The 15447-nt window shown below is 41.4% G+C and overlaps 1 protein-coding gene across 2 annotated transcripts in view; it reads right to left on the minus strand.

Annotated features, from left to right (window-relative positions):
* fgd6 (FYVE, RhoGEF and PH domain containing 6) overlaps window positions 1–15447 on the minus strand; it is a 148471-nt gene that overhangs the window by 64834 nt on the left and 68190 nt on the right. For both annotated transcript variants that reach the window (XR_013578160.1, XM_078553694.1), the window contains exons 9-11: window positions 2750–2800; window positions 2601–2659; window positions 2417–2488 (exon numbers count right to left, since the gene is read on the minus strand). Coding sequence is in view for 1 of the 2 variants with exons in the window: in XM_078553694.1 (XP_078409820.1) it covers window positions 2417–2488; window positions 2601–2659; window positions 2750–2800 (182 nt within the window). In the remaining variant the exon portion in view is untranslated. The remainder of the gene's footprint in view (window positions 1–2416; window positions 2489–2600; window positions 2660–2749; window positions 2801–15447) is intronic.

The raw sequence follows: 15447 nt of genomic DNA on the forward strand, positions 1-15447 counted from the left end.
AGGTTCAATCATGTATTCAAAAGGAAATTAGACTGTTATTTGAAAAAGAACAATGTGCAAGGTTATGGGGAAAAGCAGGAGAATGGCACTAAGTGAAATGCTCATTCGGAGAGCCGGTGCAGACACAACGGGCCAAACAGCCTCCTTCTGCGTTGTAACAGTTCTGTGAATTCTGTGATGACTGTTAATTTTGCCTCAGATTATTATTTCTAAAAGTTTCCCACCACTGAGGCTAAACTGACTGGCCAGTTGTGGTGGGGTTATCCTTACACACTTTTTTAAACAAGGATGTAATATTTGAAATTTTCCAGCCTTCTGGCATCACCCCTGTATCTAAGGAGGGTCGGAAGCTTATTGTTAGTGCCTCTGCAATTTCCACCCTTACTTCCCTTAGTATCGGCAGGTGCATTTGATCTGATCCTGGTGAATTACCAACTTTAATACAGCCAACTTTTTTAACACCTCCTCTTTATCAACTTATAGCCCCTCCAGTGTCTCAACTACCTCCTTCTTCACTATGACTTGACAGCATCTCCTTCCTTGATAAAGACAGACATAATTTAGTACCTTAGCCATGCCCTCTGCTTCCATGCATAAATCCACTTTTTGGTCCTTAATCGACCCTACTCCCCCTTTTCCTATTTACATGTCTATGGAAGACATTTGGATTCCCTCCTGTGTTGGCTGCAAGTCTCTTCTCATACTATCTGTGCTGCTCTTACTCATTGCTTCATTTCCCATCTGAACTTTCTACATTCATCCTAGGTCTCACTTATATTATCAACATGTTATTTGTCATATGCACCCTTTTTCTGCTTCTTATTCTCTATCGCTTTGATCATACTGGGAACTTTGACTTGGTTTGTCCTACCTTTCCACCTCCTGGGAATGTACTTCGAATGTACCCAAACTATTTCCTCTTCAAAGGCAGCCCACATTCAATTACAGTTTTGTCTGCCAATCTTTGATACCAATTTACTGGGAGCAAGGTCTGTTCTCACCTCATTGCAATTGGCCCTCTCCCAATTAATTATTTTTACACTGGGTTGCTCTTTTCCCTTTTCTATAGCTAACCTAAACTTTGGAGATACAACGATCACTGTCTCCTAAATCTTCTCCTTCTGATACTTGATCCACTTGACTCATCTCATTCCCTACAACCAAATCCACAATGCCTTCTTAATTGAAATGGAAACATACTGATGGAGAAAATTCTCCTGAATACAGCCTAGAAACTCTTCCCCCTCTCTGCCCCTTACACCATGACTATCCCAGTTTATAGTAGGAGACTTAAAGTCCCCGGTTATAACTACTCTATATCTTTTGCACCTCTCTGTAATTTCCTTGCAGATTTGTTCCTCTATATTTTGCCCACTAGTTGGAAGCACATAGAATACGCCCAGTTGTGAAATGCTACCCTATTGTTTCTTAGCTCTAACCAAACAGATACTATCTTTGACCCCTCTAGGACATCCTCTCTCTCTCCAGCACTGTAATATTATCCTTCACCAATATTGCCACCCCTCCTCCTTTCTTTCATTTCCCATCTTTCCTTAACACCATGTATTGAGGAAGGTTTAATACCCAGTCCTAACCTTTTTTTTGAGCAAGGTCTCCACTATTGCTACATCATAATCCCATGTGCTTATCTGAGCCTGCAGCTCGCCAACTTTATTTACCACACTCTGTGTTCCCATACATGCACTGTAAACCTAATTTAGATTTTATTGCATTGTCTCTTATTTTGACCCCATCTAATACCTTACTATTTCTTACTCGAGTTGCAATGTGACTCTCCCATTTCTTTGTGCACTTTGTTTTTCCTTTCTAATGTCACCACAGGTTCCAACCCCATGCTTAGTTAGTTTAAACCCTCCCCAATATCACTAGCAAACCACCTCGCATGGACATTGGTCCCAGTTCTGTTCAGGTGCATCCCATCCAGCCTGTACAGGTGCCAATGCTCCAGGAATTTAAGGTCCTCCTTCCTGCACCATCTCTTCAGTCATGTGTTCATCTGCCCTATCCTCCTGATTCTATACTAACCTGTAAGTATGTAAAACTTGAGTGTTCAGAGCAACAGTGCTTTACCTTTCAACACAGATATAGCTTTTAATAGATTAATATTTCTCCAGAATGAAACTACATACGCATTTATCAATTTTACAAAGTTTGAGCCAGCAGCAATAAATGAAAATTGCCAGGATGTTAAGAAAGGTTTGGGTCTAGACTTGCAAGATAGATAAATAATTTGCCCATACAATTCTGTACAAAATTGACAAAATATGCTAGAATAGGAATTTAGCTATTAGTATTTCAGTGAAATATACTTGTCTGCATTCAATCTACCAAACAACTCAACTCTCTTTAAAAATATTGAAATTTGAAGTTTCAGTTGTCAGTCAGCAATAATCACCCTTCCAGGCTGTACAATTTCTTGTTGGCCATTCAGGCTATACTGAATCTGCATCAGTTTCTGGAAGTTATCCTAGAGGCAGTGGGGGAAAAAAAACAGCTTTAAGATAACAGCTAGTTTCTAATGAAACCAAACAAACATGGCAATGCATCAAAACAGTAGGTAGTTAAACTTCTTTACTTACCCCTTGTTTCATTATGTCATTTGCATGGTTTGCTACTTCTACGACAATGGCAAGAGCAGCTGACAACAGAAAGATAAACAGCATTATTATCTTAGTATGTGAAAGACAAACATGCCAGTCTTTTACAGATAGTAAAGACAATTTAGTACCTTGAGTATCTTTGTAATCAGCACAATCTCTAGACAGGTTCTTCACATAATCTGTAATACAAAGATTTTTTAAAAGTTCAAGTCAGAGTAAACTTTTAACTATATGTAAGAGTGTAAATTTGCTCCCCTGATGGTGAGTGAGTTTATTCAGTGGATGGATGAATCTCACAGATCAGATCTGATCCGTACTGAGTAGGTAAATGTTGTCCAAAGGCCTCTCTCGGAGTGTCACTCGCATGGATATTGGATAAGAAATGGGTTCAAGTTCAACTGTGGTTTACTAGCCTGTTTGTACTCATTGTTAAGGCTCAGTTCTCAAGGCAATCAGGAATGGGGAATAATGCTGGCCTTGAGAGTGACATTTAGATCCTGAGAATGAATTTAAAAATTCTCCAATGTTAATATCTAGAATCCTTGGTGCTGTACACCAGCAAGAAACAAATGCCTTCAGGATGAGAAGTGAAAAGGGGGAAATGGTGCCAGGGCGGGAGTAATATATTTGGTTGTCACAAAAGGTTACTATACGAGTCTCAACTTTAAAGAAGCCCTACAAGGGATCTAAATAACATTTTTTTCAGCAAAATCAATATGAGTTGAATATAATTCCCACTTCGCTAAGTAATGTTGCAATATAACAACAGCTTATAATATGTACATGTTTGCTACCTAGCAGCTTGTTTCCTTTATACACGTAGTCTATGATAAACAATGAAATAAATTCATACTATAGAATTTGCATGAATAATACAGGTCCAGAACACACATGTTTTGCTAAATAGGAATAGAAAGCACAGAATTCTAGAAATAGTCCTTACTGTGATAATGAAAGTTAACATAAAATGAATCAGTGCTGGTGGATGTTTAAGTTACCCATGGTCATTGCCCAAAGATGGTCCTTTTAATCCTTCAGAAAGAGGAAGGCAAGACACACAGACTGTCACCATTTGTGGAAGACAAGGTTATTTTCTAAATTCATGCCTTTGAGTTTCCTTCAAGTGGTTCAGCAGGTTTCGTCTAGAACTTACTAAATTTAAGTCAGTCGCTTGGTTGTACAGAACTTGAATATTGTCGAAAAGAGAGACATGTTGCTGAAACTTTGCATTTTGCACTCATCAGGACAAATTCAAGAATGCCAAATTTTAAACAATCACAACAATTTATATTACAGTAAGAGATAGGGTGCTGATTGGTTGACAAGTCAATTCTGATTGGCCAATGTGCTGCCGTGGCAAAAGCAACGGAGAGCTATAGGCTCCCCATGCTTCTGAATAATTCAAAAAAGACGCAATGTTTGAATGTAGTCCTTTTGTTTGCAGAGAACAGGTCCCTGCTTTTGTGTCGCTTCTAGCAAACATAAATGAGCCACGTTACGAGTTCGACCGATTATCTTAAATTGGCTGTTGTAGTGTGGCTATTAGCGCACTCAGGGTTGCTCAGCAAATTATGCCCAATCGTGCAATTACATCTAATAGGAGGCGTTTGGTTTTGGGTTTGTTAAGTGCAGGCTGTAATTAAGTATTCCATAATATGCGTATGCTAGATCTGCTAGGAACGCTTTCAAGGGCTCAGCGTCTTCATTGGACACAGGTTTATGGCAGGATAGCAGAGAATAAAGTTCAAATTCAGTAAATATCTCTTTCCATTTGATATGGGACAGAGGAACACGAAACCTGAAGCCTTGTGCTCTCTTCGGTTTCAGAGAGTACATGATCGGACAAATTCACTACATGTTTGGGAGCGTCGTTAATCACACTGCTGAAACATTCCGCTTAAACGAGTTTATCCGGCTAGTGCAACAAGACAGACTTCAGCAACATGCATCTCTTCGTAATATTAAGTTTAAATCTACTCACTCAGCTATGTAGTAATGGTAGCTTCCTACAGAAACTGGAACAACTGTAGTTATAAATTAAATTGCATTCAGTGTTTACAAGCCTGTCATTCTTAAGGGTTATTTATTTTAAAATTTTGGGTTCAGATTACACCAACAGAGGGACATAATCTAAGCAATGTCCTTTAGGGAAAGAACCCTGCTGTTTTTACCCAATTTGGCTTTTATGAAACGCTAGGCCCACAGCAATGTGGTTGACTCTTAGCTGTCCTCTGAAGTGGACTAGCAATGCACTCAGTTGAATCAAACTGTTACAAAGAATCATAGAAGTTAAAGAAGTAGCCCCACCCCCAACCACCACCTCAGGGGAACCAATGATGTGCAATAAAAGCTAGCCTTGCCATTGATATCTCCATCCAGGGAATAAAGAAAAAAATCCTACATGCCAGTGATCTATTCTTAATGGTAGACTTACAAATTGATTTCACTGTTTAAAAAGTTGCATATAAATGTCATAGAGTCTTATAGAGAGAGAGAGAGAGTCATAGAGAGTTATTCTTGCTGATTGAACTACAGTTTTAGTGGCCATGAAATGCTTAACTACTCCAAGTATCAAATATTTTCCTATGAGTGCCTCTGTACACAGTACTTGTAATTCACCAAATTGAGGTAGCCCAGACTCCACCAGACCACCAAGTGGAGGCAAGACTCTTCTCCAATGAAAAATGGGTGATGTAGGTGAAAAATTTACATTGCCAGCCACTATAGATTGCTCTCGTGCATTCCTTATTCCTAGGTCTACAGCACTGAGAAATCTGGAAACAGACTGCCCAGCTACTTGCTTAACCAAAGACCATGAACTGCAAATGTTAGACCCAAGAGATGAAAAGGTAAATACAGAAGACATTGGGAACACTGAAGCCATTGCCTTTGGCCTACCCTCATTATCACAAACTCCATTCCCTTGCTTCTTCAATTCTGGCCTCCTGTGTATCTCCCTGGTTTTAACTGCTCTACTACTGGCAGCTGTACTTTCAGTTGCTTAGGCCTTAAACTCTGGAATTCGCTCCCTAAACCTCACCACCTCTTTTTTCTCCTTACAATCCAGCTCTGAAGATTTCATCCCTCTCCCTGAAAACTCTGAGGCTGAACCAGAGCTTGGAGTTGTACTTGACCTCAAGATGAGTTTCTGGCCACATATCCGCTCCACCACTAAGACTGCTACTTCCACCTCCATAACTTCACCCGTGCCTCAGCTTATCAGCTGCTGAAATACTCATCTACACCTCATTAGCTTTGGACTTGACTATTCCCATGCACTCTGGCTGGCCTCTCAAACGTGCACCCTCCACTAACCTATGCTCATCCAAAAATGAGCTGCCCATACCTTAACTCACATTAAGCCATGCTCATTCAGCACCCCTGTGCTTTGCTTTGATTTTAAATTTTCACAAGTTTTCAAATCCCTCCATGTTCGTATCCATCCTTATCACTATAACCTCCTCCAGCTCTACAACACTCAAAAGATATCTGCACATCCCCAATCTTAATCACTTTACCATTGGAAACTCTTTCGAGTTATCAACAGTCACAGATTGCAACTCTTTTCGAGTACAATCACAGTTCTTGGTTTCCGGGAGTGGGACATGAACCCACAACCCTCTGATTCAAAGGTGAGGGTGCTATGAACTGAGCCACAGCTGACACCTCCCTTTACCATTGGAAACTCTTTCGAGTTATCAACAGTCACAGATTGAAACTCTTCCAAGTACAATCACAGTTCTTGGTTTCCGGGAGTGGGACATGAACCCACAACCCTCTGATTCAAAGGCGAGGGTGCTATGGACTGAGCCACAGCTGACACCTCCCTTTACCATTGGAAACTCTTTCGAGTTACCAACAGTCACAGATTGCAACTTCTTTCGAGTACAATCACAGTTCTTGGTTTTCCAGGAGTGGGACATGAACCCACAACCCTCTGATTCAAAGGCGAGGGTGCTATGAACTGAGCCACAGCTGACACCTCCCTTTACCATTGGAAACTCTTTCGAGTTATCAACAGTCACAGATTGCAACTCGTTCGAGTACAATCACAGTGCTTGGTTTCCGGGAGTGGGACATGAACCCACAACCCTCTGATTCAAAGGCGAGGGTGCTATGAACTGAGCCACAGCTGACACCTCCAAATTCTTTTGAGTTATCAACAGTCACAGATTGCAACTCTTTTTTCGAGTACAAACACAGTTCTTGGTTTCCGGGAGTGGGACATGAACCCACAACCCTCTGATTCAAAGGCGAGGGTGCTATGAACTGAGCCACAGCTGACACCTCCCTTTACCATTGGAAGCTGCACTTCAATTGCTGAGATCCTAAGCTCTGGAATTCCCACACCAGGCCTTTCACCTGTGTTAACTCCTTTAAAATCTGTTTCTCATCTGCCCTCAAGCGGCTCGGTGTCAAATTTTGTTTGAAAACTCACCTGTGAAGCATTCTGGGGCCATTGATTACATTAAATGCACTTAATAAATACAAGTTGTTGTTCTAAATTTTAAAAGGAATTTGTTGAAAGCCAGAAATATGTTTTAACTGAATACAAAATAAATGCTATCTGCAGACTAAGTATTGTAATGTTACAATATTTAAGATTTTCCCCTCCCTAATTCGCCTCTTGCCACACCAGGCACTGGTTCCTCCTGTACTTGGGCTGCCTGGGCCCTGACAGCCCTCTCTTACCTCACAATAGTGAGGAAACACATAGAAAAATGTGATGTAACAAGCTTTTAAGGAAGTTAAACTTTTGGAGATAATCACAAGATGGCAGTGCATTACTTGAAGCCAACCATTCCTGTAATTTAATATCTAATCCAAGCGTAGCATTCCAACATACCAACCTTCCCTTATATGGTAATCCTGATCGATGCAGAGTCTTGTTCCAAGCTTAAATTAGCTAAACCTTCATTGTTCAGCAAGTTGATTTTGATCAGTCCTTAACCAATTACGATCACTTGCACATTAACTTCAGCAAAGAAAATTTCATTCAGCTGTGGCTGAATCAACAGAAGAATTGAGCCATGAGAGTTACAACATGAACTTTTACCTGTATGTGTGGCAGGACAAACTACAGGAGAGGAACACCTTACTAGATTACACTAATTAGGTGTAACTAGCATTAAAAAAATAGGCTAATTCTAAGATGTATTTTCCAAAACCTTAAATATATTTAAGTGCTTTCATGACAAGACTTTGGGTGCAATTACCCTACACTTTTAATCTCGCCGAAAGCACCATCAACTTTGCATCAATGCCAAGACTGTTGTTCAAATCTAGGCCTTGGGCCCAACTGGACTGAAAGAAAAGGAGAACTGAGAGGGAAGGGTTATCACTTTTTCAATTTGGTAAATGTAAATCACACTGGTAAATGTAAATTTACCATCAAATTGGATTTAGGAAGTGCCTGAGGATCCTGGATCGCTTACATGTTTTAGACCTGCATGGAATTAATTTCAATGTTTAGATAATGCCAAAGCTACCATTTACATTTTATCTGCTGGATAGGAACTTTGCGACTATGTGTAACCACACATGCAGTGTGATCTATCCTGGGCAGGAAAATTAGAGTCCCAGTCAGGCAATACTAAACAGGACACTGCATGCCTAAACCCATACTGCAGCTACTAATTCAAGATGCAGCACTGGAAGATATAAACCAGCTCGAGAGTAGTTTCATCAAACCATTGACACAGCATGTTACTGATGTGGCATGTGCAAGTGGAAACTAGGCACTACCCTTCCCTCCAGCAGAGAGAAAATTAGATAAGCATCAATCATCCCGAGCTGAAAGCAACACAGAATAATTTTACCTGGAATGAAGACTCCCAAACTCTTTGTAATCAAGAAGTAAATAAAATACTAACATGCTTGCTGCTCATGTCATTACTTTACTTAGTTCTAGATTTCTGGAAAGCTACATTAGCTCCCTAAACCTACTTCACAATAATTCCCCCAACACACACTGGTAAATGTAAAGTTTTGGTATTGATTTTGAAATATTCATTTGAACACTACTAAAAATCAGCCAATGTTCTTCATTTCCTATCAACTCTAAAGTCAGCACTAGTGAACGGTATAATACGATTTAAAGATAATCTATATCACAGCAATATAGATGTACTGCCATTTTCTGAATTTCTATTCTTTGAATTTATGAGCTTAATAACCCATGCAGTTGAATTCAGTTTTAATGACACCACGTATACCCAAATAGATGGTGTAGCCAAGAGATCCTCTCTAGGTCCAGCGTCGCTAACATCTTTGTCGGTTTCTACAAGAAACGCATTTTTGTTGGAATCAGTCCTAATCTCCTATGCCATGCATATTTCTAATCCTAGGTGATACGTTTGCAAACTTTTAATCTGTAATTGCATGTAAGGATTTCCTCACACTTTAATACGCTCATCCCACGCTCAAATTCACTTTTAAGGTGCAGCACTCTAACTTGCTTCCTTTCCTCTAGTTACTCGTTCAGAAATCGCCTAATGGGTTTCCCACTACTGTCTACCGCAAGACTACCCTCACCAGTCAATGAACACGTTGGGAGGCGTATAACTCCATGTGTAGATGATTGGTCTCATCAACAATCTTGTAAATAGAGCACTAGCGATTTACTCACCTTGCAAATTTGACACAGAAATAGAGCGCATCAAAACTATCAGCGGGACAATGGTTATCCTGATCACATCATTGTTCACTGTGTATTGCGCAAACTCGCAAATGGGTCAAAGGCCTCTACTTTCAGACCTGAAAAGTGCCCAGCTGACCTCAAATTACCATGGAAATGCAAAATACCTCAAAAATTTGAACAACAGGTTAAGCAAGCTATTTAACGCTATTTTGTAGTGGCTACTTGAGTGGTATTTTCCACTAACAGGATGCAGCCGTCAGTCCAAAAAAACTTTTGCCAACCACACAATTGAGCAACGTCATGCAAGAATTTAATACCAGTGCAATGCCAGTACGTAGGCCATAGTCCTAACGGCTAGTTGATCGAACCAAACAGCATGTTCCTTCGGTTGTCCGTAATAGGCAGAGTACAGACCATACTCAAGCAGCTGGTACTTGCAAAATCCAAAACAAAAAGTCTACTGTTGGATGTGATTCCACTGAAAAATCCTGAGTGCACTAATAGTTACACTAACAACTAATTTAAAATAATCAGTCAGCCTCGTAACATGGCTCATTTATGCTTGCTAGAAGCAACATACATTCATATGCAGGAACCCGCTCTCTGCAAACAAAAGGAATATATTCAAGCCTTGCATCTTTTTTGAATTACCCAGGAGCCTGGTGAGCCTACAGTTCCCTATTGCTTTCTCCATGGCAATGCCTCAGCCAATCAGAGCTGACTTGCCAACCAATCAGCACCCTTTTCTCCTGTAGTATAAATTGTTGTGATCATTTAAATTTGGCATTCTTGCATTTGTCCTGATGAATGCAAGATGAAAAGCTTCAGTAAAATGTCTCTCTTTTCAGCAATCTTCTGATAGCTATGTTCCTTAGCTGCATGGTCAAACAGAAGGTCTGATGTAGCACGTCTTACTCTTTCTGCAGATTAAATTAAAGTCAGGGAACAGAGAAGGAACGCTGAGTTTTGAACATTACTTTGCTACTTTTTGTGTCAGTAATCACCGAATGAGTCTTGCATGCTTCACTTCATTTTCATAATTTTATTGTACTACATCTAATTTTTGCAATTCATACTATGCTGTACTTAACATGCTGAATTTAGCAGTTATTCAAACACTTAACCTGCAAGTAAGCACTTTCTCATTTATTTTAATTTATAGATCACGATGCAGATCTGCAGGGTAATAGAAAGGTAGAAAGATCACTGTCCGGCAATGCACTGACATCATAAACCAGAATTGAAATTTATCTATTTAAGATGTTCTGAATCTTTAGATGTTTATATCAGGTGTTTACATTAAACTTACAAGATGCAACATGCCTTAGCAGAAAACTGGCCACCAGTTCCATTCTGCTTCTACGATTCACCCTGTTTCATTTATCTTTAACTATTCAGGACAGTAATCTTGGTCACTGACCTCTTCCAGCCTTCTGACCACAACATTTTACAGACACAAGAAACTGTCTTACACTATTTTCAATTAAATATGTATAGTCAACCTCAACATCATGCACCTCACATTCAATATCTAATGCCATACATTTCAGTATCTGTCATTTATGTGCCTTTTCACTCTTTTCCTGGTTTTATCAATTTAAATGAGGATCAAATTAAACCTGAACTGCGTTGGGGTCAGTGCCCTGGCGAATTGTATAACTAGGGCTGTAGAGGAGGTTTGAAAATAAATTGTGTGTGGGGGGTGTTCATGTAGGGGGATATTTGGAAAGTTAAAGAGAAAGGACAAGGGTGTAGTACAGGGTAGCAATATTGGTCAAGATAACCAGAGTGTGACAGGGAGAGAGCATACAAAAATAACAGTGCAGCAGCAAATAAGGTCTGAGCTGGGAAAATGGGAAAAAGACAGAATTAAAGGCTCCTTATCTGAATGCATGCAGCATTCGTAAGTTGGATGAATTGACACCACAAATAGAATTATGTATGATATGATAGCCATAACAGAGACATGATTGCAAAGTGACCATGGCTGGGCCCAAAATGTTCAAGGATATTTGACATTTCAGAAGGACAGGAAGAAAGAAAAGGAGTTGGGCAGCTCTGTTAACAACAAGATCAGTACAGTGGTGAGAAGTGAGAAATGATCCTGGTTTGGAAGATCAAGATATAGAATTAGTTTGGGTGAAGATAAGCAGCAAAGGAAAGAAGTCACTGGTTTATGAGCCCCCTAACAGTAGCCACAGTATAGGGCAGGGTATAAATTAAGAAATAATGGGGGTTTTTAAGAAAGGTACTGCAATGATTGTGGGAGAATTTCATCTTCATATAGATTGAACGAATCAAATTGGCAAAGGCAGCCTGGAGGATGAGTTCATTGTGTGTATATTTGGGACAGTTTCTCAGAACAATATGCTCTGGAACCTAGCATGTCTAAAATAGCCTGTTCCCTGGTTATGTGTAATGAGATAGGATTAATTAATGTCCTCACAGTAAAGGATCCTCTGGGCAGGAGCGATCATAACATGATGAAATTTCACATTCAGTTTCAGGGTGAGAAATTTAGGTCTGAAACTAGCATCTTATACTTCAACAAAAGCAATTACAAGCATATGAACACCCCCAGAGTTGGCTAAAATTGAATGGGAAAACAGTTTACACGGTAAGATAGCAAGAAATATCAAGAAACTGAGAGCACTGGATACTGCGCAAAGGCTATGGGCCCTGATAAAATTTTGGAAATAGTACTAAAGGCTTGTACTCCAGAACTAGCTGCACCCGCAGCCAAGCTGTTCGAGTACAGCTACAGTATTGGCATCTACCCAACAATGTGGAAAATTGCCCAGATATGTCCTGTCCACAAAAGGCAGGAAAAATCCAACCCAGCCACTTACCATCCCATCAGTCTCTTCTCCATCTTCAGCAAAGTAATGGAGGCTGTCGTCAACAGTATTATCAAGCATCACTTGTACAGCAATAATCTGCTCACTGAGGCTCAGTTTGGATTCTGCCAGAGCCATTCGGCTCATGACTTCATTACAGCTTTGGTCCAAACATGGACAGAAGAGTTGAACACCAGGGGTGAGGTGAGAGTGACTGCCCTTGACAGCAAGGCAGCATTTGACCGAGTGTGGAATCAAGGAACTCTAGCAAAACTGGAGTCAATGGGAATCAGAAGGAAAACTCTATACCAGTTGGAGTCATACCTAGCACAAAGGAAGATGTTATGGTTTTTCTTCTTCCTTAACCGAGGTTTCCCACTCATGTGGTTGACAGGGCCCTCGATTGTGTCCGACCCATCTGCCATGCCTCTGGCCTCACATCTTTCTCTCCCTCCCAGAGCCATGATAGGGTCCCCCCTTTCCTCACTTTTCACCCCACCAGCCTCCGCATTCGAAGGATCATCCTCCACCATTTGCGCCAACTCCAGCATGATGCCACCACCAAACACCCCTTCACCACACCTCGTCGGCATTCCGTAGGGACCGTTCCCTCTGGGATACCCTGGTCCACTCCTCCATCACCCCCAACATCTCATCCCCTCCCACTGCACCTTCCCATGCAATCGCAGAAGGTGCAACACCTGCCCCTTTACCTCCTCACTGTCCAAGGGCCCAAACACTCCTTTCAGGTGAAGCAGCACTTCACTTGCACTTCCTTCAATTTGGTCTACTGCACTCGCTGCTCCCAATGCAGTCTCCTCTACATTTGAGACATCAAACACAGACTGGGTGACCGCTTTGCAGAACACCTTTGCTCTCTCCGCAGGCATGACCCAGACCTTCCTGTCACTTGCCATTTCAATACACCATCCTGCTCTCATGCCCACACGTCTGTCCTTGGCCTGCTGCAATGTTCCAGTGAAGCCCAACACAAACTGGAGGAACAGCGCCTCATCTTCCAATTAAGCACTTTACAGCCTTCCAGCCTTAACATCAAGTTCAACAACTTCAGAACATGAATTCTCTCCTCCACCCTCACCCCCTTTTTTATCCCTTTTTTCAATATTCATTTTTTTTAATCCACTTATTTTTATTTATTTTCATTTTATTTATTGTTTTATCCCCACCTTTTATCCTGTTTTCGATCTTTTTTCCCACGACCATCCCCTCCCCCCACCCGTTCCATGTTGTTCTTTCACCTTGTTCTGCTATTATCACATTCTGCTTTCTTACCTTTATGCCACTATCAGCACCACTTTTAGCACTAACCACTACCATTAACACTCCCTTTGTCCTTTAGTCATTAGAGATTGACATCTTTGTCAATCTCTCCTTTGTCCCCACTTATCGCTGGCCTTCTATCCAGCTTCACCTGCTCCAACTCCCTTAAACAATATAAATTTCATCACATTTCCACTTCTCTTTAGCTCTGAAGAAGTCGTACGGACTCGAAACGTTAACTCTGTTGCTCTCTCCACAGATGCTGTTGGACCTGCTGAGCTTTTCCAGCATTTTCTGTTTTTGTTTCAGATTTCCAGCATCCGCAGTATTTTGCTTTTATCAAGATGTTATGGTTGTTGGAGGCCAGTCATTTCAGTCTCAGGACATCACTGCAGGAGCTCCTCAGGGTAATATCCCAGGCCCAACCATCTTCAGCTGCTTCATCAATGACCTTCCCTCTATCATAAGGTCTGAGTACGGGTGTTCAGTACCATTCCCAACTCCTCAGATACTGAAGCAGTCCGTCTGCATATGCAAGACATGGGCAATATTCATACTTCGGCTGATATGGCAAGTAGCATCATGCCACACAAGTGCCAGGCAATGACCATCACCAACAAGAGAGAATCTAACCAATTTCCCTTGACATTCAATAGCTGGGTCCTCAACTATCAACATTCTGGGGGTCACCGTTGACCAGAACTGAGCTGGACAAGCCACATGGTTACAAGGGCAAGTCAGAGGGTTGGGAATTCTGTGGCAAGTAACATATCTCAAGAATCCCCAAAGTCTGTCCATTATCTACAAGGCACAAGTCAGGAGTGTGATGGAATACACTCCACTTGCCTGGATGAGTGCAGCTCCACCAACGCACAAGAAACTCGACACCATCCAGGGCAAAGCAGCCTACTTGATCAGAACCCCATCTACCAGCCTAAACATTCATTCCCTCCACCACTAGTGGCACAGTGGCAGCAGTGTGTACTATATACAAGATGCACTGCAGCAACTCACCAAGTCTTCTTCGATAGCAGGACAGAGTGTTTGGAAAGGGCTAGGAATCTAACTTCAAGCACATCAGATAAAGGGATGACAATGAGAAAGGAGACGGGAAATACAGGACTGAAGGTGTTGTATCTGAATGCACGCAGTATACGAAATAAGGTAAATGAGCTTGTGGCACAGATTGAAATTGGCAGGTATGATGTGGTGGGCATTACGGAGACGTGGCTGCAAGGGGATCAGGACTGGGAGCTAAATATCCAAGGATATACATCCTATCGAAAAGATAGGCAGGTTGGCAGAGGGGGTGGGGTTGCTTTGTTAGTAAGAAATGAAATTAAGTCGATAGCAAGAAATGATGTAGGGTCAGATGATGTAGAATCTGTGTGGGTAGAGTTGAGGAACCGCAAGGGTGAAAAAAACATAATGGGAGTTATGTACAGGCCTCCGAACAGTAGTCAGGATGTGGGGCACAAGATACACCAGGAGATAGAAAAGGTGTGTAAGAAAGGCAAGGTTACAGTGATCATGGGGGATTTCAATATGCAGGTAGACTGGGAAAATCAGGTTGGTAGTGGATCCCAAGAAAAGGAATTTGTGGAATGTCTATGAGATGGTTTTTTGGTGGAGCCCACTAGGGAACAGGCAATTCTAGATTTAGTGATGTGTAATGAGGCAGATTTGATAAGGGAGCTTAAGGTGAAGGAACCCTTAGGAGGAAGTGACCATAATATGATAGAATTTACCCTGCAATTTGAGAGGAAAAAGCTGGAATCAGATGTAACAGTATTACAGTTGAATAAAGGCAACTATAGAGGCATGAGGCTGGCCAGAATTGACTTGGAGATGAGCCTACCAGGAAAGACAGTGGAACAGCAATGGCAGGAGTTTCTGGGAGTAATTTGGGAGACACAGCAAAAATTCATCCCTAGGAAGAAGAAGCATACCAAAGGGAGGATGGGGCAACCATGGCTGACAAAGGAAGTCGGGGACAGCATAACACCTAAAGAGAAAGCATACAATGCAGCGAAAAGCAGTGGGAAACCAGGGGATTGGGAAGCCTACA

This window comes from Cetorhinus maximus, chromosome 12, assembly GCF_964194155.1.
Source record: "Cetorhinus maximus chromosome 12, sCetMax3.hap1.1, whole genome shotgun sequence".
In the NCBI taxonomy this organism is placed as follows: Eukaryota; Metazoa; Chordata; class Chondrichthyes; order Lamniformes; family Cetorhinidae; genus Cetorhinus; species Cetorhinus maximus.